The following is a 27,106-nucleotide window of genomic DNA, read 5'->3' as shown; positions in this document are numbered from 1 at the left end:
ATCATGAATCACAGCTCATGGCTTGGCAGGTCCTTTTTTAGTTCTGATTTAGAAATTCAGAAATTAAATCTTAAAACAGGCACAAGTGAAATGATGCACAGGTCTGCATATGCTCAGCAGACCAAACTTAACAGACCATCAACATCTTTGTTCCTGTTTCTAGGAACTGGGAAGCTTACCAAGGATAACCTCCAACACTTAAAAGACAGCTTCTGTCCCTATCACACAATTCCATTGCTAGCTTACTGTCTGACAGTGTAAGAATATAGGCCTTACTTCTAGTTTGGACTCTCATGCATTAGTCCCTTTTATGCTTTTCTACAACATAATTTCATAAGGAGAAAACAACAGTGTTGGTATGTCTGCACTCAAGTCTGTATCTTAATAAGCAGAAGAGAGCAAGTGTTATGTCTCTCACTGGAAAGCCTTTTGTCTATCACATTCTAAAACAAACACATTACACTATTTTGTATGTTGCTTCAATCGCTATTCTTGGTATTTGAAGCATTTTTATAATAAACTGATTGCAATATCCTTCAGTAATCTAATGACAGAAAATGGAGTGAAGCATTCAAAATTATTGTAATATTTGGTAAGTGCACGGCATTTCAAAGAGAAATAAAATAGATTTATAATGACTAACACCAGTTTCGAAGGAGGAAAAGACCAATTATAAAATAGGACTGATTTGAATGCTGATTACATTTATATTGCCTTATTTCTGTTACACTTCCACTTGAAAATTAAATTAGAAAATACACCCATGCCTTGCATATTTAGGGCACCAAAATTTTCCCAAATCACAGCCTGATTTAGCAAATCTACTTCCTTTTCTCTCATTAGATGATACATAGCACTTGAAATACCTTAAACATTAAAAAAGAGATTATTAGTCCTTGAAGCAACTACATTCTGATAGCCATAAGTACTTTCGACATCTTACACAGAAAAGAAAATAGTAACTACAAAACCTCTGAAATGAAAGCAAGACAACTATCAAATGTATACCTCCACTCCACATCCAGGTCTTCACTCACACTGGAGTCATCCTCAAGACTGTTATTGCCATCCAACAAGAAGAATCCAAGATGTGCAAAATCATGAATTGGATCATTTTCCTCATCACTGCTACTTTCTACTTCTTGGTACTGTAACCAAGGAATTTCACCTTCCTCCAATAATGTCTGCTCCCTTTATATAAATAAAAGAAAAGCTAAAACTAAAAAGCTAAGAGAATTTGCAAACACACATAAACAACAAAAGCCAAACATAACACAAAGAATAAACAGGCATGTTTCCCAGACTACAGAGTCACAGATTAGAAATTAAGCATTTGCCATAAAAATTCTAGAAATTCTCAGAGCTCAGAATCTAGTAACACCCATGATTATGTGGCAAAGTTTTGTCTAATGCTCAAGGCCACCAGTACAGTAAGCAGTTTGTTTCGAATTTTCCCTAGTACAGTCAGCATCCTCGCCAGGGTTAATAAATTTGGTACTAAACATTTGCTTATTTATCTACAAGTTCCTAAAGGCATTAAGGAGAAAGATTGTCTTGACATCCAGAGCAGCCTCCATGGCAAAGCTTGGCCTGAATGTGATGCAAAGAGCTACTAACTGCAAGAGAAGCTATCTTGCAAGAGAAAGACTCCTCTCATTCCTGGATATTCTAGAGGAGCAGAAGTCATCTGGATGCAGAGAGTCATGGAGCTGTAAGGCCCGCTTTCCCTATAGAAAGACAATTATGCTAAAGATGCATACATTTTCATGCTGTTCATATCAAAGACAGTTTAAAAGCACACAGCTCCATTACTGTTGTTTTGAAAGAGATGAGTTGTTATAAAGTTTTCCTAAAGTCACACTAGTTCTTCAAGACCCAAGAATGTGGAGAATTTTATAAAAGCACTACCAACAAACGGGACTGCTTAGCAATAGGAACTGTGCACCTAAGAGTGGAAGAAGCTGAAAGAACACTTAGGTGTGGCCTTTGCTTTATAAAGATTCAAACTAGAGTCAATATTAGATACTTAGAAAAAAAGCCAAGAACATTCTTCTTAGCTGTATACAGCTACAAATTTTGCCTTATAGCAAAGGCAGCTACAGTTTATGGAAGTACTGAATGACTGGAAAAATAAAGAAAGTTTAAAGTTACTAGAGCAAGCAAGAAATTCAAGTTTTCTTTAATCACTGATAGGGCTGTAGAAAATTAGCAGCAGTGAAATAGGAGAAGCAATAAAGCAGAGAGATAAACAAATTCTTTTCAAGGAGTCCTAAGCAGTATCAAAGGATGTTTATGTAACATGTATATCTTAACAATTAAACTTGCCTAACTGGCTTTTTAAAGTCAATATATTAAGTCTATTAACCATATTGATACTACATGTCAATATGCTCTCATTGTTTCTGTATTTTTCATTACATAGAACTGCTTGCATGAAATGCCATATTTTCCCTGATTTGAAATACATACAACTACTCAGATTATTGTGATGTAGGCAAATGATTGTTGCTAGCATGGTAACTGCTTTTAGATGTTATTCTATGTAGTGCTATGTGAATACCCTACTACTGGCGATACTAGAAGCTATAGGAAGTTAGCCAATAAAATAAAGGCATACTCTTGGAAACAGAAGTCTGTGCTCTCCTCTTTCACACCACTGCTGCTCCTCTGTGCACCAGGGTCATGCTCCTCTCTGCTCAAGATACTCTCCCAGCTTTCATCACTTGAGGACTGCTCTTTTTCCACAGCAGTAAAATAGGAAAGCACAGATGTAGACCATTCTCCATCACTGCACTCTGAGCTGCAATTTAAACAAGTAATAGAGTATGAATTCAAACACTGCTTTAGGGGAAAGAAAACAATTTCCTACTTTTCTATCAACATTGCTCTCAATATAGGCAGCTTTTTTATAAGATAAATTAATCTTGTGCTATCTATAGATGCATTACAAATCAAGTATACATACAGTTATTAAAAAAAAAAATTAGTCTGTAAAAAAATTCAAACATTCTACACATCATACTTTGCAAAAGTGTTTTGTTCTTCCCTTGCCACATATGTAGAGTAAAGGAAACAACTCAAGAACAGAAACCAGACTCACTATACACATATTTCTCCCACATTAGAAAAACGGCAGCAGCGGCACAGCTTGATTAACAAGTTATAATCAATGTTGGCCTTACCTCTCAGCCAAACAAATTTAAAGAAACAGCTCTTAGAACATATAAGCCATATAGAATGACCTTTTTAAACATAAAAAGATATAATGGATGATTTACTGCAAACTATTTTATTTGATTTTTACTGCAAACCCCAAACAAGATGAATGGCAAGGAGTTTTGAAAAGACAATTTGCTCAGCCACCACATAGAAAAGGGCAATAAATAAGTTTTGGGCAGCTTAAACAAAATAGTAGAGCTAGCACAATCTTAGGAAGGACGAACTACTGCTAGCATTGGTAATGACACTTAGATGATTCACTCACTACACTGATAGTTTCTGAAATTCAAAATAAAGCCAACTAGCTATGTCACTTCAAAAAGTTAGAGAAAACATACATGTGAACAGCCAACATGCTTACTTGACCTCATTTTATAAAGCAATCTACAACACCCACAGCATAGTTTTCTAATCCACTAAACCCAGTATGTTTAAGTGTATTGTTACCTCCCCACCTACAAACTCACTAATTTCCTCCCTTTATCGAATAGTACAAATGCATGCCAGTAGAACTTTCAATTTAAGGAATTTTAAGTGCTTTTGTAAAACTGCATAGTATACACTGCAGGTTTTACAAGAATAAATAAATTCAAGACAGATTATATATAAGCACTTTAACTTGAGGTGGGAATAAACTTTTCTATCACAATTTTGATAACTATGAAAAGTGATGGAAATGAGAATTTTCATTAATTTTGCACTATTTTAAAGGATTACTTTAAAATACAAATCATATCTATTATGAATTCTGATATGTAGTCTAATGCATCTTGTATTACACCATCTAAAGCTGAATACTGACTTTTTTAAATCTTTTGTTCTGTTTGGTTCTTTGGCTTTGGGTTGGGAGTTTGGCTTTGGAATGTTGTTTGTTTCTATGTTGTTTGATCAAGTTTTTTAATATATATTTTACAATTTCATCTTAGATTAAATTGTATATGGCTGTATACAGCTGAAATTTTATATACCTGAAATACTCAGATGCCTTGTTTTAGTTGTCTCTATTTACAATCTGAGAATGACTTCCAACACACTTTAAAATACTCCTCCTTTGCTTTTATTCAAATTTGTTCTATTTAAGGTTTATACACAAAAACTAATTCAAACCAGAAAAGGTTATACCTAGAGTCACTAACACTAAACAACTGAAGAACATTAAATATTTCAGAACTCAGGATTTAACTGTGCTCAGTTCTGCATGAGTGCAGAACATTACTTAATGGTTAAAGAGTTACAGACTTATCACTTCCCAAAAGCACAGCACATGAACTTAGCATCTGCATGTGGATTAGCTGACACTAGTCCCGCCCCTGGCTGAACCCCCTCCTAACCTGTACCTGGCACACAGTCCCAAATTAAATGGACTGAGCTAATGGATATGATCCTCCTCCCTCCAACCCTGCCCTGGGACCTTCCACCACCCTTCCAACTTTGAACGTACATGGTTCTAAAAAACATGCAAGACTTTCTCCTTCACACACAGCTTCCACATGCTAACACCACAATAGCTGTGCATCTCCATGAAAAGAAAATGTGAGGCGGAGGCCCACAATGCAGCAACCAAAAGGTGAATATCTCCTTGGGTTGGGAATAAGCTAAAACTGAGCTGAAGGATGTAGTTTGATATGTATGTCAAATCCACTTTTTATGCAGCTCTGCATGAACATAAAATATGGTTTAAACCTTTAAACATAAAATTTCACCTTTCAAGAGTGAACATATTACTCCTGTGTACAGACTAATCATTGACAATTTATTTCATAAACATAAGTATTTTTAGGTTTTAGAACATAAATCATGGGGATTCTAAGTTAAAAACACATGATTCTTGTTTACTGGTTCAGTTACTGTCATCATCAAGAACATTTCAAATAATCAATACATGTTTCTTTCCGTCATGCTACAATAACCCATCACTGTGCATCACGGAAGCCAATGCTGTAATTGTAGAATACATTACACTTCCTTCATGGCATTTTAATTTTCTAGCAGCAGCATTTCAAAAACTGAAAAGATTATGCTCTAACAAAATTTTTTGAAAAGTAAACCTTACAAGGAAGTGAAGGATGCATTTGCAAGTGTCTTTATTAAGAATCACAGAATTTTCAGGGCTGGAAGGGACCTTTGAAGATCATCCAGTCCAACCCTTCTGCCACCCTGCCATCGAACCCTTCTGCAGTCCAACCTGGGACACAGGAATGGTCCCAGGTGAGTTTGGAATGCCTTCAGAGAAGGAGACTCCATGACCTCCCTGGGCTACTTGTTTCAGTGCTCTGCCACCCTCAACATAAAGTTCTTGCTGTGGTAGAACTTCCTGCGTTTTAATTTATGGCCATTGCTCCTTGTCCTGCTACTGAGCACCACTGAAGGGAGTCTGGCACCATCCTCCTGCCACCTGCCTCGGAGCTATTTATTTGCATTAGTGAGATCCCCTATCAGTCTTCTCCAGACTGAACAGACCCAGATCCCACCTCTCCTCACAAGAGAGATGCTCCAGACCCCTCATCATCTCTGTGGTCTCCACTGGACCCTCTTCAGTAGCTCCTTATCTTTCTTCAACTGTGGAAACCAAAAATGAACACAGTACCCCAGATGTGTCTCACTAGGGCAAGAAGGGGAGCGGGATCACCTCCCTGACCTGCTGGCCACACTCTTCCCAATGCATCCCAGGATACTACTTCTCTCCTGGCCCCTAGGGCACACATGACCAGCTCATGGTCAACTTGTCACCCACCAGCACCCCAATGTCCTACCCAGAAAAGCTGCTCTCCAGCGGGTGAGCCCCCAGCCTGTGCTGCTACTGGGCATTATCCCCGCTCAAGTGCAGGATCCCATACTTAACACCTTGAAGAAAAGAAGCCCCCAAGTCTACTATTTTAAAATGCATTTTGTTCTCTCATAGTTGCAACTCTGCAACGTTTTAAGGACAAAATTTTATGCTAACTAATTTTCATGCTTTTCTCTCTACAAAAATACAGGACATACTACTAAGCAGGTTAGCTTATGAACGGCAAGCACATGCACAGGAGAGCCACATCAACATCCAGAAGACATGTCTTGTAAAGAACGCAGTGGGAACAGAATCAACAAGATGAAAGCAAATTGCAAGAAAAATAAGGAAAAATGCCATCACAAACACTACTACATCTTTCCATAAATGATCATAGGGTTAGAAATGTTTTTACCTTCAAATAGCTCAGTTATATAATTCAAATTAATAGTGAGGAGTTCTAAGCTAACATTTTATGAATAGAATTTAATCAATATAAGGTTTATCCAAATTACTTTGTCTTTTGGGTGATGGTGCTTGCATCCCCAATGGTCTATTCTGTTCATGCTGGATATTAAGTTCTGCACCTTTAAGACTGGTTCCAAGAGTGAAGCGGGGAGAAAGTGCAGAGTTTGTTATCAGAAACTTCACTCACTCCTTCACATTCCTGCTCCTGGTCTGTGTTATCTGCAGCATGGACAGAGAGCAGGACAGAGCTCTCCTTTGCTTTTTAGTTAGTTTTAGCTAACCAAGGCAACGAAGTTGGACAGTGGTTTTTCTTTTTCTTGGAACTGTTCAAACCTGCTCTGGACTGAAAACCCAGAAAAACACCAGGAGCTCACACCTGTGGTCCATTGGAGGATGTGACACTGCATTCCAGCGCCAGAGGGACTGATAAGAGACTGAGCAAGCTGAGTTACACCCCACAACAAGGATTCTCTGAATTTTAATACTTTTTCATTTTTTATGCTTGTGAATACTTTTCTTGTTAAATAAACAGTTTTTTTTCCACTTTTCTCCAAGGAAATATTTTCCCGAATCAGTTGGATGAGGCCACTTGAATCTGCTTTCTAGAGGGACTGCTTTTGGAGTTTCCTCCCAAATTTGTCCTAAACCAGGACAGCTGAAGAGCTCAGAGCAGGAGAAACCTGAAAATTTCTTCTCGTGTTAAGGTTGGAGCAATCTGTAAATCTAAAACTGTCATAATTAATAGCTACTTTGGAAACACCAAGTAGTCTGAAGAATTTCCATTAAAAAGGGATTATAAGCAACCCTATCAAGTTATTCTTCAGATATTACAAGGAAGAACAATTTCTTTCAAAAGGCTGGATACAAGAACATAAATAGGCTGCCATGCAGAATACTGAGATTTGGAAGCAAAAAAACCCAAACCCTGAAGAGTAAGCCTAAAAGGAAACTTTCAAAGGTGAACAAGGCTTTCAGTCTTTACCCTCCATCTGCTCAGTAAAAATGAAATAAAAATAAACAAGTAATATTCCTCAGTGATAAGATGCTCAGTGATAAGGAAAGGATTTTTACCAGAAGAGTGAAGGATAACTGAATGGAAAAGTTGCCATCTTGTTATCTGATCATATTCTGAAATGCCTTAAGTTTCTATGTCTCATTTGCTAACATATTGTTCAGTTTCTCACACTATTTACACAAAAGATTCAATACTAAAACAGATATAAAAATAAAAATTTTACCTGTCTTCATCTTTGTGGGGCATTACGTAACGTGTGCAGTGGTCTTCAAACTCATTCCAAAAATCACTGTCACTTAGAACATTGTTTTGCTCTCGAGCTAGTACATTTCTTCTTAAGTCTATTTCTATGTTCTTTTGATGACTATGCATTCTTGAGAGAAAGAACACACCAGAACTCATCTCATCTTTGCCATCTCTCAAGGGACACTCAGGATGGCACTGCTGGACATCAGCAATTCCAATTCTCCTCCAGGAATCATTTTCCTCTTCATCATCACTAGGGAGATGCTTTTCTCTCTCCAGTTGTTTAGCAGTATTTTGTTTTCTAATTTTAGGTCTCACTACCAGCTCAGATGAATTTTCTTGGTCAGTGTCTCCATCACCGATGTTTAATATATCAGCAACTGGTACAGGGGTTTCAATTCCAACATCCACTATATGTTTTGTCTGCTGTGTTTCATAACTGTTATCACTCAGGCTAATTTTTGCTGCAGCTTCATCTTCAGCAGATTTAAGTGTCCTATTGTTTGGACATGCCAAAGGCATTGGTCCTGCTTCTTTGCAATTTTCTCTATAAATGCTGTGGTTGAAAGCAGACTGTTGGGACTCTAAGTCATTAACTGACTCCATGTCTTTTTTACACTGGAAAAGTATGTTATCTAGTCTTCCCTGAATTAGACCTGCTGCTTCTCTTATCCAAGAATATTTGTCTAGAGCATCCTCTTCCTCTCCATCACTGCTATCTGGCTCATAGGAGTCAATGTTTACGAAAGCAATTCCATTTTTACCATTCAAATCATTATGCCCTCCAGATATGTATTCTGCAGGGTCCTCAGATTTTTCATAAGGATTCATCAAGTCCTGTGAGATTTGGTTGCCTTCAAGACCATAACAGAATACAGAAAATGGTGATGTTTGGCTTGATGCACTTTGGCAAACAGGTTCTCTAATGTCAGCATCTTTTGACAAAGGCTCATCTAATAAATCAGCAGAAACTTTAACCAATGGACTAGAATCTTCAGAGAAAGCTGTAAGAAAGAATGCACTGGAATAACCAAAACCAACAGAAATATTCTTCTCTACAACAACTGCTCATTTAAAAAAAAGGGATAATTTACTAGGACTGCAGTACAAAGTGATAGAAACATTTATCAGAGATGTAGTCATTCTTCAGTAACATATTTACTTTCTCATTTTTTACAAACTAAGCCTACAGAAATAGATCTAAATTATACAATTCCAGCTAGAGATGTGATAGGGAAAAAAGTATTAAAGGAACACATACACAAGCAGAATTTTTACATTGTTTACATGAAAGGAAATTACAAGATAACAGGAAAGCCAAAAGAACATTTATCTTCATATTGGGCTATCCATTCATTAACTGGCTAAATTGTGCTTTCTGCCACACTCAGATAAAGTCACTTATTGCTACTATAAACTACATACTAAAGTAACTGTATTTTTTACCTGCACCTTTGAGTGCAACTCCTCATAAGAAGAAAATAGCAGGGTTGAATGTGGTATTACAGTTAGTAGTTGCTTCATCACAAATGCATTTTAGATATATTACACTCGAACACCTCTTGCATAAAAGGAACAATAAACATCAAATCTAGCAGCAAGAGTTAAAGAAGGTAAAAAAATGTATACTACTGCTACTACAAAATCAGTACTTTTCAAGTAAATTTTAAACTCCTAACCAAGGCATTAGTCCAAACTATTTTGTCCAAAATCTCATCTAAATCATTAGATGAGGCTCCATTACTAGGTTGGTGAATTCCTGGCACTGGAATCTTATGAGAGCTATGCCCTTCAGCACTAGAAGTCTGCCTTCTAGTAAATAATACTGTATCTAATTAGAATCTTGAAGCTTCTCCACAAAACTGCTATGAGCCAAGGCTGGTTGGCAGGCCCCTGTACAGATCCTTCACTCCACTCCTCTTGCTCAAGCAAAGTCATGTCTAGTAAGTTACCAAGGATCAAATCCAGTTATATTTTTAATATTGCCAATAATATCTCCTCTTACTCATCTTCTACAGTTTCTTTGATTCCTAAAGCACCGGGATGGTAACTTCATGGTACAGATACTAAAGGGGCCAACTAGGAAAGGTGCTCTCCTTGATTTACTGCTTGATAACAGAGGGTTTCATGACCCATATGGAGACTGGTGACAGTCTTGGCCACAGTGAACATGAAGTGATAAGAGTTCAAAGTCTCTGGTGACAGAAGAAAAAAGTAAAAATTGAACTCTGGACATGAGGAGAGCAGACTTCAGGCTTCTCAGGGAACTAGTTAGTGAGATCCTGGGAAAATGCTTTGAAAGGTGCTGGGGTCAGTGCTGGTCATTTTTTAAGGACCACATCCCAAGGGCACAGGAACAGGCAATTCCAAAAATGCTGGAAGTCAAGAAAGTGAGGTAGAAGGCCAGCTTGGATGATTAGGGATCTTCTTTTGGAGCTAAAGCAAGCAAAGAAGGTGTATGGCCAGTGGAAGCAAAGTTAGGTGACATGGGAGGAATAGAGATGCTGCTGCCACTGTAGGGAGAAAATTAATGTGGCCAAAGCTCAGTTGGGGTTGATGCAGGCCAGAAACATAAGGGACTTAATAAAAGGAGCTTTATTAATTATGTCAGTAGCAAAGGCAGTGCAGGAGTTACATTAGCCCATTACAGAATGAGAATGGTCACCTCACTGACAGGGACCATCAGAGACAAGGCAGAGTTGTTAAATGATTTCTTTGCCCATCTTCAGGACTGATGAAGAGAGGATGTCCAAGGATGTCCCAGTACCTGACCTAGAGAATTATCAACTCCCAGTCAATCCTGAACATGTATGGGATCTGCTGCTCCTGCTGAATCTCTGTAAGTTTATAAGGCCTGATAGGATTAATCTGAGGGTAGTCAACTAGTCAGTTGATGACACAGCAAGGTCTCTCAATGATTTTTTAACAATTCTGGGAATCTGTAGAGGTCCCAGCTGACTGAACCATGGCTAATGCTGTTCCAGTTTTCAAGGAGGGCAAGGATGACCCTGGAAAGGCAGGCCTGTCAGTCAGCCACACGCTGCTACAGACCACTTCAGTGACTGAAAAACTTACAGAGATGACTATTTTGGTGTAGTGAAAAACCTGAAGGAAATGCAGCCACCACAGCTTCATGAGAGGAAAATCCTGCTTGTCAAACCTATTATGACATGGTGTCCCAGCTATTGGATCAAGAGAACTCGTTCATGCAATCTTTATGGATTTTAGCAAAGCTTTTGATACTGCCTCACCTAAGTCTCTTCTGGACAAAACACCCAGCACACAGCTGGATAAATAGATTGCGTGATGCGTGAGTAACTGGCTCACAGGTCAGGCACAAAAGGTGACAGTGAATGGAGTGAAATCTCAATGGTGACCTGCCACTAGTGGAATTCCACAGGGCTCCATCCTCATCCCTGTGCTCTTCAGATCTTCATAAACAACTAAGACAAGGAACTCAAAGGTACACTAAGTAAGTTTATTGATGACACTAAATTGGGATGCTGGAGAGCAGCACAGGGGATCTTGGTCAGTGGCAAGTACAACATGTGTAAGCAGTGCCCTGGCAGCCAGGAGGGTCAGACCTGTCCTGGGGACATCAGGCACAGCATCAACAGCTGGGCAAGGGAGGAGATTGTCCCACTCTGGTCTGCTCTGGTGCAGCCTCATTTCAAGTGCTAGGGGCAGTTTTGGGTACCACCATGTGAGATATAAAGATATTAAAGAATGTCTAAAAGAGGGTCATGAAGATGGTGAAGAACCAAAAGGGGGAAGCCACACAAGGAGCAGCTGAGGTGACTTGGTCTGTTCATCTTGGAGAAGAGGAGAATGAGGGGAAATCTCACTGGGGTCTTCAACAACCCCAGAGAGGAAGAGGAGTGGCAGACTCTGATCTCTTCTCTGGGGTGCACAGTGACAGGACCCCAGGGAATGACCTGAAGTTGTGTCAGGGGTGGTTTAGGTTGGGTATCAGGTAAAGGTTCTTGCCCCAGAGGGTGGTTGGGCACTGGAGCAGACTCCCCAGGGCAGTGGTCATAGTACTGGCCTGACCGAGTTCAAGAAGTGTACGGACAATACTCCTGGGCACACAGAGTGATTCTTGGGGATGTCCTATGGCCAGGAATTGGACTCAATGATTCTTGTAAGCGCCATCTAATTCAGAAAATATGCAGCATTTTAGGTAATACCTACCCACCCAAATATAATACCAGCCAGGGAAAAATGTAGCCTACTGGAGACAAAGAAAGTAAATCAATCCAAAATGCTTCTGTAAGATAAATTCGAAGAGTTGCAATATACACACAAACAAATGTAAAGGAAAGGCATTTTGTTATTAGACTAATTTACATACATAGCAACTGTATTAGGAACAGGGAGATAATACACCCTTAAACTGCATATATCTAATGATCCATAAAATAACTGCATGCATCTCTGTGTAACTGAAACAACAAATGTGGTAGCATTATATAGAGACTCCACTAACGTCAATACTGCCTCATAGGAAATAGACCTTTAACTAGATGGAAGAACATAAAATGTATGAAGCATGGACAACAGTAAACACACTTCAATTACAAAAAATTAAAACCACCCTAAGATGATCTACATCACCGAACAGATTAAAAAAACAATTGAATACAAAGCTAAAACAGCACTATACCATTACCATTCAAAAAGAAAAAATTAGAATAAGAAAGCAATTTCAAAAGGAAGGGAAGGAGGAAAGAAAAAGTGACCTCGTAGAGCAATAGAATCACTTATGCTGGAGAAGAACACTAAGGTTTCAAGTGCAACCATGAATCTAACACTGCCAAGTCCACCATTAGACTATGTACTGGCAACTGCCACTTTTCTGGGCAGCCTCTTCCAATAACTAGCAAAACCTCTGGTGAAGATACTTTCCCTAACAGTCAATTAAACCTCCTCTGGTGCAATCTGAGGCCATTTTTTCTTGTTCCATCACTTATTATTGGGCAGAAAGAACCACACCCACCTCACTCCAGCCTCCTCTCAGGCAATTGTACAGAGCAGGAAGATCCTCTGAGCCTCCTTTTCTTCAGGCTGAACACCCCCAGCTCCCTTAGCTGCTCTTCATTTGACCTGTACTCCAGACCCTTCCCCAGCCCTGCTGCCCTTCTCTGGACACATTCCAGCCCCTCAATGTCCCACCTGAACTGAGGAGCCCAGAACTGGACACAGCATTTGAGCTGTAACCTAACCAGTGCCCACCACAGGCAGATTGTCACTGCCCTGGTGCCACATTATTGCTGACACAGACCAGGTGCCCTTGGCTCATACTCAGCCAGTATTGAGAAGTACCCTCAAGTCCTCTCCCCCCAGGCACTTTCGAAGATCTAAGGTTGTATCAAATAATGTTTTTTAAGCTGAAAACCTCAGGCAAAGACATGGGACCATATTTCTAATCGAAGAAGGCATTCTGTATTCCTCTATTAAATTATTATTCAGATGCTAATGTCAAAGAAGGCATTTTGGTAAATACTAACATCCAATACTCATTCAACAAGAAAGGGAAGTGGTTTAACTGGTATACACAAATAAAAAAAGGAACTTTTAAAGATGTTTTAGAGGCTTAAACTAATTTTCATTATAGTTGACAAAGAGAACAACCTGGTTCACGATGCATAAAATATTTCACAGCCTCATTCTAAATGGAAGGTTAGAATAGGCATTTTCTTCCAAATGTGAATTTTAATTTGGACAAAATAATTTGAACTAAACAATGTTATTGTTTTCTAGTTTGTTAGAACACATTAACTCATGATGAATGTTCTTCATGCAAAACTACATAGCCTAATATAGATTTATTAGATTACTTACACTTTATAGAATGAAATTTAGTATAAAAGCAAATTAAAGACATAGGAAATGTACTTTTCCTGTTATTTAAGTGGCTCAATAACATGAGACAATTATATGGCTCTCAACAAGCCTTTCTTCTCCAGCCTCAAGCATCCCAGTTTGCAATGAAATAGCACATAACCAAAGATATGTACATACATACATAAAGAATTCTCTTTCTGAACATCTTCCAATTCTAATTGTTTGCAGTCGTCGTTCTGTTGATGTCCATCTCTGTCTTGATTATTCAAAAATGGTCTAAACCCAACATAGGAATGTTTTCTTTCACCTGTAATAGTCTGATATCCTCCTGAAGGTTTTGACCAAGCAGTTTTGCCAAGTCCTTGGCCCATTGCTACACAAGATTATGGAGGAAAGAAACAGAGAGAGATACTTGTTAAACAATAATATGTCTTTGCAGTTTCCCTCTTCCCTAACACTTTTATATACTTTTTATCAAGGAATTTTCTATTTCTCTAAAGTCTTAAGCTTCATTTACAAAATGATTATTAAGAACATAGAGTGCTCTGGGCTCATACATTATGTAAGCATGTAACTGAGTGGTTATCTACACTAAATAATATTGGCAAACACTGATTGCGCTCCCATCTTAACATGCTTTTAGTACATAACAGAAACTTAATAGTTTGGTTTTTAAAAATAATTAATCCCAGATGTCACAGCTTTTTTTTTTTCTTTTTTCACTCTGTTCATAAGTCTGACGCAACACATATATTGGCTTGCAGAAAAGATTTGCAAGCACTGCAATGGAAAATCCTTCAGGTAATACAGCACAATTCAGGCAGCCCTAGCTAGCTGATCTTTATGACTGGAAAAGTATAATTAATCAAATTGCACCTTCTGAAATGAAAGTCCCAGGGAGAAGGCTTTATTCTTACTGCTAGAAGTAGTATGTTCAGGCATGGCCATACAAAGCATTGCCCACACACTGCTTCTTCTTGCAGCAGTTTTTCATATTAATGAAACTTACAGCTTTTACCAAGAAAATATAGCATAAGGAGTAAAAAGGAACTTGAGAAACTGTGGGAAAAGGCTGCCAATATTGTAATAAAGAGAGATTTTAATTCAGCAGTATTATCAGGTATTAATAATCTAACACAAGGGTTCATGCCCAAAAGCTGTTGCTTGTAAAAATGCAATTAGAAGTTCATTATTTCAGCTATACAGTGACTACTTTGTGTCCCTCTAAGTCACTTTTAATCTTTATTTGATATGGAATTAAAAAGTTTCTGTTCTTGAAACTCACCAAATTAAAAAGTTAACATTAAAGACAAGGAAGATTAAGTTTGCAACCATTAATATAGAGTATTATGAACTTTAGAAAAATATGAAAGCTGTTTTATTTCCTGGCTGTGCAACTAATCTCCTCATTACACTTAAAAAGAGAGTATCTGTGGACAGAGACATATGAAAGAGAATGAACCTCGGCAGAAAAAAAATTAGCACATATCTGAGGCATTTTTTGTCTCATTCATCTACGAAGCTCTGTGTAGTTTGATTATACATAATTTTCCTGGAAATATTTTTGAGTATTTGTCCAGATCTGCCGATCCTACATTAAAAACCAGAACCTAAAATGTTTTTTTTGTTATTAACTATACCACTCCTGCAATCTTTAGAAAGGTGAAAACTCTGGCATTTTTGCAAAACAAAAATCCTAGCAACTAATGCAAGAAAAAACAGGACTGACAATTAATTTTCCTATCTAGTCAGCCAGTAGTTAATATCTTTTTTAAGTCAACCAGCAAGTTATTTATTTTCAACCAAGCTCTGACACTTCTGAATTTTCCCTTCATTACAACATGGTTGGTCAGCAGACTGCCAGAGGGAGCTGATAATTAGCAGCCACATCCAAATCTGCAGAATAAAACCCAACAGTTAAATGAGTAAATCAGAATAGAAATGCAGAAGTCTATTCTCAAACAAGTGGTTGAAACAAGCAAGGTAAAAATACAACAAAATTGCATAACTTCTAATTTAATTTTGTTCTCTAAAACATCCGTATTGTTCAAAAACAGATGTCCACTCAACAGAGTGAAGCTATCTGAATGAAAATGTTTCATTTTTTTAAAAATTGATGTTCATAACATGCAAAATCTGTTTAATGCACTACATTTTTTTGTTCCAAATAATGCTCTCATGTACAGAGTCTCTCATCACATATTCAACTGTTTCTAGAAGATAGAGCAGGCAGTTATTATTCCTCTGTCCTGGGGAAGACTTATTGGATCAACACAGTGAAAGCTTTCACCACTTACTGGAGGTATGTATGTCGCATTTGGTTTTCAGGAAAGGTTAACTTCTACCTAAATACAAAACATCTCAAAAATAAAGAGATAGAGGCATGCACTTATTTACCTACATGCCTAAATTGAGCAGCATTTAGCCACATGAATGCAGAGACCAATTTACAAGAAACCCTTCAGACAATGAAGCTGTGAAACACAATATCCTCTCTCAGGTATTTCTTCCAGGCTAGCTCAGCCTAAGGAGTAGGTATTCCTTCAGAAGGTCAGTTTAGTAGACCTGTTCAAAGCACACACAATAGTCCCTGACAAGATGCATTTCTGCAAAACAGACCAGTCTTAGAGAAGCAACACACCAGTGAATAAATAACTAAGGTATAGGGCAAATGAGTGAATTATTCACTTCTCTGCCTGAAGATGTTTATACACACACCTCCATGCTTCCAGAACATTATTACAGTCACCTGAACTCCTCAAAAAAGATCATGAACAGGAAAGCATTTTGGATTACCAGAGCTGATTAAAAAATGGGAAAGATTGTCTCATAAAACACAGTTCACAAACAGGTAGGTCCAGCCTTTAAGAGGCACTGCCTTAATCACTGACAGAGTGGTGCGCTTCCTCTACTTCTACCATCACTGCACTAAGGACACCACTCCCTAGAGACACCAAATTACAGGCTGTAGCACAGACACCACTCCCTAGAGTGTCCCTAAGGACACCACTCCCTAGAGACACCAAATTACAGGCTGTAGCACAGAAAGCCTAAGAATCTAGACCAAATCCTAACCAACTTGTCCTCTTCCATGAACTTAAAAAAAGGAAAAAAAAAATCCCCGTTTTTCCAGATGTAAGTGTTCAAGACTATCAAGACTAGAGTAGATGCATGCCTCCATGCGTTCACAACCTAGCACTGTAGGTTTAAGTTACAGAAATCATCCATGTTCTTGACCATAATACTACATTAAAAAAATCTCAAACCAATTTACAGAGCCACATGTAGGACTGGAATTTCCTGCTCAGGCAGATGCTGGCAGGATCCTGTCCTCACCCACTGAAACCTGGTCACCTCCCTTTTCTCTCCTCTCCATTACCTTTTGCTCCCTCCTATCTCCTCAACTCCATCACATCCTGTGCACTAGTGACAAGAGCAGCAGCTCTCTTGGGTCAAGCAGTGCATGACTGAGGGGCAGGAAGGTGATTTGAGGCTGGGGCACCTCACCTATGAAGTCAGGCTGAGAGAGCTGGGGCTGTTCTGCCTGGAGAAGGCTCCAGGAAGAACTTATAGCACCTTCCATTACCTAAAGTGGGGCTACAAGAGAGCTGGAGAGCGACTTCTTACCCTAGGCCTATTACATAGGAGGAAAAAGCTTGGCAGAATATGGCTGGGGGCCCAGAAGGGATTGGGCAAGAAGGTGAGAGGAAACAGTTCCAAGTTTCTCCTTCTGCTGCAGGAGCTATTTAACTACCTTTTTTTTTAAGAAATGTGAACTTAGCCTCAAATATTTCTAAGAAGTATTTTTTCAATCTTTTAACAAAAAAATTTTAAAAATGTTCTACCTCAGGTTTTCCTAGCATTTGTAAAAAAAAACCTTGCATGCACATTCTGGACCCAATCTCAATACTTGACACAGAAATAAAAATAAATCCTTTATACTCCTCAGTTGATCTTTTTTCTCTTATATCTATGAATTACAGAAAACATTTTTTCCTACAAGGCAACAACAGGATCTCACATTCAAGGTTTGAAAAGGGAATGCATGTTATACGGATACAATTACTGTTTTCTAGGTTACCATCTTAAAAAAAAAAAATCTGCATTTATTCCCAGAAGTGTATGAATTAATTTGGCTGTCAAATGGGCAAAACTTAAAACCAACTCATGTTCTTCACACCCTCCCCCATAATTGACTATTTCTGAATCATAATGAAATCACACCCCGATCAACACAAATAAATGTTGCAGGAAAAGTATTCAAATTCTCTTAAACTGTATTATCCAATATTCTTTACGTGGAACCAGTATGCTGTATCTCTTTCTTCCCTATAGGTATTGAAAGCTTGTAAGTGCAGTTGAATTAAAAAAAATAATTAGAATGGAGAATTTTCAGTTTGCTAAGCACCACTGCTCAGGATTGCAAAGAGATTACTTTATTTCAGTTAACAAAAGAAAGGTACACAATAATCCCAAAAATGAGAGGAATATTTCAATTTAAATAATTGAAACAACATACTACTGTCACAATTTCTTTCTCTTGCCTCTATGGGCAGATTAACACTTAAATTATTTAAATTTTTTACAATGCTTACAAGCTTCAGACTACATACACTAGCAGATTAATACTCAAAGCAATAAATATTCAGTTAAAATTTACTTTTGTGGTCTGGTATTAATCTCAACCTCAGAAAAACTATATGCCAGAGTCTAACCCCAGTAGGCAGCTAAGCACCACACAGATGCTCACTCACTCTCCCACCCAGTGGATATGGAGAGAGAATAAGAAAGGTAAAAGTGAAAAAACACATGGGCTGTGATAAAGAGAGTTTTGGAATCAGGGTTTTTTTAAAGGAAAAAAAAATAAGAAGACAAAGACATAAAAGCAAGAAAAAATGAATAATGCCAATAAGACCTAATTGCTCACCAGCAACCCAACAATGCTCAGACTGTTCCAAAGTCACAGCAGCCTGGCTAACCTTCCTCCCCCTATCAGCTGAGCATGATGCCACATGGTCTCAAATATCCCTCTGGTCAGTTAGGGTCAGCTGTCCTGGCTGTGTCCCCCCCAACTCCTTGTGCACCCCCAACCTTCTCACTGGTGGGGTGAGGAGCAGAAAAGGGCTTGGCTAGCAATAACAAAAATATCCCTGTGTTATCAACACTGTTTTCAGTCAAACATATAGAACATTATCCCATGCAAACTCTCGTGTAGAAATTTAGCTCTATCACAGCTTTAAAACAGTACACTGGATGATAAGCAAAAATCAAATCTTTTTCTTATGGATCCAATTCATTCAACCAAAAGTTCCTTCCTCAAACTCTCTGGTTTAGAAATTACTTAAGGCTCCTCACTAGGATATTTGAGAACACAGTAGCAATTATTTTCATAAGCAGTATCAGCTCAGCTACAAGTACACTGACAAATGGAATATGCTTCAGGGACATACTTTCAAGGCATTGTCTTTTCATCAACCTTACAGGTCATTCTGAACTCTCCTTTGAGCTACAGATTCCCCTAAGTCAATGTTTTTACTCAGTATAGTTCCTTCTCTCTGCCTGAGGCTGCAAGTAGCTTGTAGCCCAAATTCAATAAGGCTGGTGCACTACTGATTTAATTTTAAATTAGAATATTGTTTAGTTGTGTTTTTTTACCTCTCAGATTACATTAAAAAAAAACAGACCCCCAAAAGCCATAATCATATAAAAATATTCTGATACTGATTTGAGACTCTTCCCAAAAGAGGCAAATGATGACCAGCAAAGAGGAGCTTCCTCCCACTTAAATACTAAATGGTTTCTGCTTTGCATTTCCCTAAAAGCCTGCAGTTTTGTATGCAATTTGTGCCATAAATGCAAAACTGAAGTTCTGAATTATGACAATCTATTAATATTACACATATAACTATTAATTTTATAAATAATAAATTTCTGCATTTACCAAAGCATTAGTCAACATGAAGGCTAAAAGAAAGAAGATGATTACTATTTTGGACATTGTCTGTATATTTCAAATCCCAATAATGACCTCCTATAAACATCATAATAAAATCACAACTCTACCCAAATTATGAAAATTTTTGCCGGACTTGAAATGGAGCAAGTGCTACCACTATACAAACAAGAGTGAATTAAAGTATATGCATGAAAGTATCAGTGGTTGCTCTAAAAGAAATGCATTAGATATATTCACAGGACAAGTCATGAAGCAGAGACAAAAATTCTTCAAGTCCAGAACTCCCTTAATAAGTGGAACCCAGTCATCACCTTCCATACAGAGGTGTCTGAATGGGCAAGTTGCTACAAATTACCATCTTGAGGCAGTTCCTTTCTGTCCTTAAACATCCTCCTACAGCTGAAGATCCTGCACAGTTCCTCTCATCCAGGCTGTTCTGACCAACACAACAGCACAGAATTCCCCTAGGCTGATGTTTGCCATCTGGTGACTTCAGCCAAGGAGCCAGGGTGGCTTGCTCTGATGCAGCTTCAGGTGTCACTGCAATGGTTGGCTGTCAAGCTCTAAAGCAGCCTACATTAACTTACTCAGCTCTGCCAGATCTCAGATCCTCCTCTTTGAGAGTCTAAGTCTGTCTTCATTTTTAAGAAGTTCAGCAGGCTGTTGCACTATGTCATGGTTTGACACTGGCGTGATGCCAGCGCCCCCATGAAAATATACTTTTCTAAATAATTACTGTGAGATGTGATCAGGAACAGAGCAGAGCAGGCCCAAACTTAGTAACAAAGAAAAGAATTTTATTAAACTACTACTACTATAAAAACTACAAACACTAAATCCTGGATGAAGACTTTCCAAAACAACCTTCCTCCTCCCACTTAATTTCCAAACAAACTTAACAGTGAGACACCACCCAGGATTCAACCTGAAGGTGAATATCTGCCACCCTTCAGATATTCAAATACTCAATCTTTCAAGGGAGACAGGAGTCTCTCCTGTGCCACAGACTCCCCAGGAAACACAATTGCCACCCTTGTGTTTCCATGTCTCACATGGCAACTGCCCGGAGAAAATCTGCCATGGTGACACTCTCCTTTCCATGTCACAGTGCTCTCACCACCGTGCATGGACAGACTGCTCACAGGGCTCTTTTAAGAATGCTTTGCCATGGACTAAAAGAGACAACAGTTCAGTTTCTCATCTTGGGACTACATTCCTCCCCACTTTCCCCTGGGGCTTAGGGTTCAAGAACAGAGGTCTTCTTCTCCTCTTCTTCTTCCTTGAAGATAGAGGGCTTCTCCACACCTTCTCCAACTCTCCTCTGTTCTCTCCACTCCTCTGCTGGTAATCACTGAAACAAGTCTCTTGACCCACCAATGCACCCCCCTAAGTGCATCTTCTGTTAGGAGAATTTGGTTCAGTCTATTGCTAACAAGAAAAGTCCAGCTACAAGCCACTCCATCATCTCTTTCTAACTCAAGAATTTCTTCTTCCATCATCTCGGATCCCAGACTGTCTCTCTTCTACTTCAAATCAAGGAGGAGTAATATTTTACAAAGCCTCCATTTCTCAGGAAAGGGTTAAAAGCTCAGACTCCCTGGACAGCTGATATCTCTGCCTAGCAGCCGATTCCCAAGGCCAAGGCTGGGCGCCTTTTCCCCCCACCCTTCTCCTCCGCGCCGGCAAAGTTACAGGTGCCATCCGGACTCTCTGTCTCTTCCCTCTGGGGGGGGGAATGACAAAGGCATCTCCGCTTCTCTCCACCCTTCCGTCCACAGGAGCTGGCTCAGTTCCAGTCCTTCTACCCCTCAGCTCACCTCGACCAGGCCTCATGGCTTCTCCTCCCCGCCCCAGCCCCATGGCTGGGCAGGGGAGATCTGCACAGCACCTTGACCGGAACCAAAGAGAGCGAGCTCTTGGGAGTTCTTGCTTTTAACCCCCTGTGTTCTCAGAGGCGTATCCCTATCTTCAGTGGTCACTTCAGGTGCCAATATCCAAACTTGACCACTGATTGGTTTGACCCAACTTCCTGAAAAAATCACTTCCATGTCAAACCACGACACACTAGCACAGCTGAGGTGGTAGAACTGAGCCATTAATCGAGACGCAACACCATTCCAGTACTGATTTGACACCCTTTGCTGAGGGTCCAACCGCTTCAGTGCTACACACAACTCCTGCATTATTTCCAGGCTTTTTTATACTGACTTGCTCTGATTTTAGCCCAGTTCTCTATACTTTCTTACTCATAACTGTAAATAGTTTGAATGCATCATTTTCATCTTCCCTGATTAAAATCCTCAATCCTCTGTTTGATCTGATAAACTGACAGCTTTGCCTTACCACTGTATTAATCAGTTTTACAGCTTTTATCCTAACTAATAGCTTCAGCAGAAATTACAGATTAAATCTCAAGAGGGAAGATTAAGCAACTGCAGTACTAAAAGCTTTTAAAGATGAGGACAATGTGTATGCCATGTACTAACCAAGTAACAGCAAGCACCATCCTCCCATAGAAAGCTAGCATAACTTTGAGAATAAAAAGCCTAACTTCACCAGTAGTCCCTGCAGCAATATATTCTGTTAATACAGAACGCTATTATGTGCTGCTAATCATCATGCAAGCTTTCTTATCTCCCTCCTTTCCCAATATCACAAGTTTTTGTATTCTAAGTATGTGTACTAAACTAAGGGCAAAGAAGTAGCGATTTTTACCTACTGCTTGTCAGAAGACATTCAGAAATTCAGACACCAACCCGGCACTCCCGTATCTCTCCTCTCTTCTTATGACCTTCATATCTCGTATTCTTGTTTAAGTCCTGATTATAAACTTCCCAGAGGAGGAAGTATGTCTTTGGAGGTGAAACACTTCAAATAGAAGCCAATAATCAACAAAATGCCAAGACTTGTCTACACTTTAAGCAGAAAAGGTACACTTTTACTTTTGTCACTGCAGATGACCCCAAAACACTTTAAGAAACCAGAACAATCACTTCCTTTCCTCCTGATAAAGACAGCAACTAGAAATGACAAAAGAATCCCAAGGTGGAAGTGCAGGCCTTGGAAACTCTCACATGATGGAGAGATATAATTCATCAGACTAGAATTCATCACAAAAGATGTGGTTTTGCATTGCTATCATCTTATATAATTTTATTAAAGTAAAATTAACCTAAAACATGGAATGAAACCTTATCCATTATCAGAAGCAGTAAAAGAACTTTTAAAATTTTTTTTCAAAGTTTGGAAGTATTTTGTTTTGTTGTTGGTTTTTTTTTTCTCCTGAAGAACAGCTTCTTCGTTCATAAACTTAATTCTTTATCTTGGATACAAGGGTAACAAAAGCCTATGACCCAAGCAACAGACAGGAGAGTTCATCTGAAGTGTCATGAAACAGAATCTGAAGTGATTGCAATATAACTGTGAAGAAGTAAAATCATTCTCAAAAAGAGAAGCATGAGAGATTATTGTCAAGTAGGAATAAACAACCGAGGGAATTATTAAAGGGGGAACAATTGGCAATGTGCAGCTAAGCAGAAGGGCAGTGGAGGATTATAGAGGACCACAACAGACAAGAGTCAAGTCATTGCTTCCCTCTGTTTTGGCAAATAGCAACATACAGAGCTGCATTAGAGTGAAAACTACAAGACAAGAAAAGTAACCCTTGTATCCTGACCAACAATGGGAATCAGATCTTATGCTCTGCATACAGTTTTTAAACACCTTGCTTCAAAAAAGATCCCTATTTTCCCTGACACATAGAAACAAGACATGGAAATGATGTAAGGGAAATTTTCTACCAGTAAGGACATTGTATCCCTCAAACAGTTTGCCTGGGGAGGCTGAAGAATATCCATTAGAAACACAAACCAAAGAAAAGTATTCAAACAAACATGTGGTGAAGAATCACTGAGGGGAAGGGCTGGGAAAGAGAATAAGCCTGACAAGTTTGAGGTCCTTACCTCCACAGTCACTTCCCTAACCAAAGCTCCAGAATTTCAGATATTTATTCTGCCCCCAGGCTGGAATCACAGCTCTACATATCTACTTTTGGATGGAGTGGAGAATCTGTGGGTTTTTTCCTCCAAAATGCTGGTGCTACAATGTGACTACCTATAACTATCTGCTTGTTTTCACATAGAAGATAAATCACAATTAATTTTTATTACTTTTACACTTCTTTTTTTCAAAAATGTTTTAAAGGTTACACAATTAATATGCTATATGAAATTGCACTGGATTTTCTTGGTATGGTACAAATACGTGATTTTTTGTCATCTCCTTTTAAAAAACACTACTTTTCACTTAAAGCACTTTATTACAATCATGGAAACATATCACATATCCATTACCTAGGAGCCAAATTTTAGGCCTCAAAAATACTGCTGCAGTTTCCTGACAGTACTCTCAGAACCCTTCACCACAATTTTTTTTAAGCTGCCAAACAATAAATATCTGATTCACCAGACACATAATGAATAAAGATCTAGTTAACATATGAAGTTGACTATAGCACCACCAAAACAAAAGGCAGATTTTGCTATTGTTTAAAAGCACCTGGGTTAGGGAAATTTCTCTTGAATGTTTTGGAGCATTCCAACACTAAGCTGACATGACAGGACACTTGGTATAAACAAATAATAATTGGTATAACCAATTATCACTAATCTCCTGAGAAATAATCCACAATCTACCTTCAGGATCAGAACCATTTCTCTGTATTAGACTTTTCTATAGTATCAACTAGTGGCATTATTTAAATCTCAAATTTGTTATGACCTTGGATTTTCTTTTCCCTGCTTTGCTTCTAGCAGAGAGATATTGACGATGTTACAGCAATACATAAAAATCACAGGGGACTTCAGAATCCATACAAACACAAACTTTTCAAGTTCAGTTTTAATAATTGTTAAGGACACACACACATGCTATGTGGAATTCTCTCTGCTTCCACAGTCACATATTTAGTTATCTGAAATGCTGCATAAGGATTTAGTATAAAAACATCACACTTTAAATTAATCAAATTTGAAAAGCTGTTTTTAAACTACTCAGAATGATTAATGCCATTGGCAGCAGAATTTATAAGTAATTTTTTTCCACCACAACACGAGCATTTAGCAGTTTACATGACCATCCACTCTGTCATCCTAGCACAGTATTGCACTCATTACTAAGAGCTCATCAATAATTACCTCAATTTCCCATATAAATAAGTCATAACACTGATCCACATAAACAGGCAGCCAGGTGTGGCCTGTATGACAACCAAGGTTCTTTTAAGAACTACTGCATTTTGCACCTTGACAACTGAAATAACTGCACCTGTATTAAATGTGCACAGCACATTTAATCGTGTACAAGCGATTCAGGACATTCCCCTGATAAACTGCACAGTGAGTTTTGTTTGAACCCAGGCTATCAAAACCACAGAAGCTGAAGTTCCAGACACTGGTTCAGGTCAGTGTGTCCTTTCGGGACAATTACAGTACCCCCTGTCCATGGATGTTCTGAACAGAAGGCTGAGATGAGCTTGATGTCCTTCTCTAGTAGTCTGGGTTTATCTACTTATTCCATATTTGAAGTTGTTTCTGTAACTTGGGCGTTTATTTCACAGTATTAACTAAAGTATTTTAACACATTTTCCAACTGAAATAAATGCAAAGTAGCCCTTTAGAACCTGTCAAAATACACTACTAAACATTTAGATACAGGATTGCTGAAGTACCATTGTAACTGAAGTAGGCTCTACTGGACTTATAGACATATCCACTAATATGCAGGGGGGTTATTACTGTATCAGTGAATTAAAATAATTAGAACAAATTTGTTGCCCATACTTTGGTTGAAATATTATTCAAAATACTATTAGGACAAGCCTTGACAGAATGGCAAGTTTTATGGTCACAGCTTCAAATGACATCCACGCCTCCAATTATCTCAGATGCCAAATGAACATGACTCGCCCCGGAAACCACCTGTCTGACCCCAAAACAGCCCCTACTGCTGTACAGCACAGTAATACTTTTGGTTCCATTCAAGCCTTCCTAAGAATCCAAGAATTAAAACACACACAGCTCAACAAATAATATGGGCCACCAGGGAGATTACTGTGTAAAAATGGTAGCAATGTCAGCTCAACTCTTTGCAACAAATATCCATTACAGTGTTTGTGGAAGTCATCCAGTACATCCTATCGGTGTTTTTCACTTGCTATGCTAAACTACTTTTGCAAAGGCACACATCTTCATAGGATCAGTTATCTTAACAAGGCAACAATTCATAAGTGTTTCTTATTTAGATGGCGTTTTGATCTGTCAAGAACTCTTGCACCTTACTACACCGCACTGCAATTCACTTTATCAGCAAAAGACATTTTAAAAGCAGGCCTATTTCACTGAAGTTTCCTGATCCTACCTTTTAATGCAACTTCAAAATAAAAATTTTTGTGAACAACTTTTTTCCAGACTTCTTCTTTTCTTAGTGGGTGAGAGAAAAATAAATTCTGTGAGAGCCTGACTCAGCTACAAGAAAACTTATTTTATTACACACTTTTGCTTACACAACTTTAAATAAGCATACTTCTTCCAAATGCAATTTCAATCCATAAGTATATATTCTTCATTTCAATCCAAAGTATATATTCTTCATTTCTGCATTAAAGATAAAACTAACAGTCTGACACCACTCTTCATGGCTACAGTACATATTTTTTCTAGATAGTGTGGCAAAAATCCAATCAAAAGTCATTCTTCTAAACTGCTTAACCGTGTGCACAGACAAATGCAAATCAAGAACTGCACTGGAAAAAAGTGCTGAATATGGTACAGTATAGAAAAAGGACCTAAACACAGTCTCTAAGCTTTCAAACACATCCTATAAAGTACACAGCCTCTAAACTTAGAATAAACTTTCAAAGTTTTTGTGCACCACGGAGATTCACATGCTATGTAACTCAAATATTTCAGTGCTACTTGACCAGCAGTACCCAGTAAAGCCCATGTGCAGTGCAGGGCAACCTGAGAACACTCAGCTCCACCAAAGCCAACACTGCTCCCCACAAGCATTCAGAAGAACTTCCAGAGATGGAGCAGGAAGTGCTACTCTCCTCCAGGTGCAAAACCCTTCCCGGGCAGTATACCTACAGGTTAATTAATTTCACTCGTGCAGAAGAGGAGGCACATCAACTACAAGCACTGACAAATCTTCCCTGGATTCTGGGCCCAAGGCACGTTCCTTTTGACCCTATGTTTGGGGGTTGCTCTCCCGGCTCGGACCTCCTCTCCTCAAACAAAGAGACAGGTGTGAGTATTTCACAACCTCGCTGAAGCGATGTCAGCGATGTCACTTCGCCAGTGACTCTCCTCACACCCGCGGTTGCTTGGGTGACTCGACGTAGACCCCGCTCAGGGACCTCGCCTTTCCCCGGCGTACTGAGTCACCGCCGCGGTGTCGTGGGAGAAAAACTACAAAACACAACAAAAAAAAAAAAAAAAAAAAAAAAAAAAAAAAAAAAAAAAACCCAAACAAGAACAAAACGAACCAATAACACAGAAAAGAAATTAACTGCAAGCCCTTTGCCTCCAAA

The 27,106-nt window shown here is 38.7% G+C and overlaps 1 protein-coding gene across 1 annotated transcript in view; it reads right to left on the bottom strand.

Annotated features, from left to right (window-relative positions):
- The window catches only part of PJA2 (praja ring finger ubiquitin ligase 2), a 33,820-nt gene extending 7,207 nt beyond the window's left edge, over positions 1–26,613 (bottom strand). Inside the window, exons 1-5 of the mRNA XM_068177458.1 lie at positions 26,507–26,613; positions 13,744–13,935; positions 7,696–8,722; positions 2,618–2,800; positions 1,009–1,191 (exon numbers count right to left, since the gene is read on the bottom strand). Of these exons, the coding sequence (XP_068033559.1) occupies positions 1,009–1,191; positions 2,618–2,800; positions 7,696–8,722; positions 13,744–13,935; positions 26,507–26,585 (1,664 nt within the window). The 5' untranslated portion in view covers positions 26,586–26,613. The remainder of the gene's footprint in view (positions 1–1,008; positions 1,192–2,617; positions 2,801–7,695; positions 8,723–13,743; positions 13,936–26,506) is intronic.
- Between the last annotated feature and the right edge of the window lie 493 nt (positions 26,614–27,106).

The sequence above is a fragment of the Anomalospiza imberbis genome, chromosome Z (assembly GCF_031753505.1).
Source record: "Anomalospiza imberbis isolate Cuckoo-Finch-1a 21T00152 chromosome Z, ASM3175350v1, whole genome shotgun sequence".
NCBI lineage: Eukaryota > Metazoa > Chordata > Aves > Passeriformes > Viduidae > Anomalospiza > Anomalospiza imberbis.
Note: the sequence above shows the minus strand (reverse complement) of the source record. Positions and strands in the feature narration are given on the sequence as shown.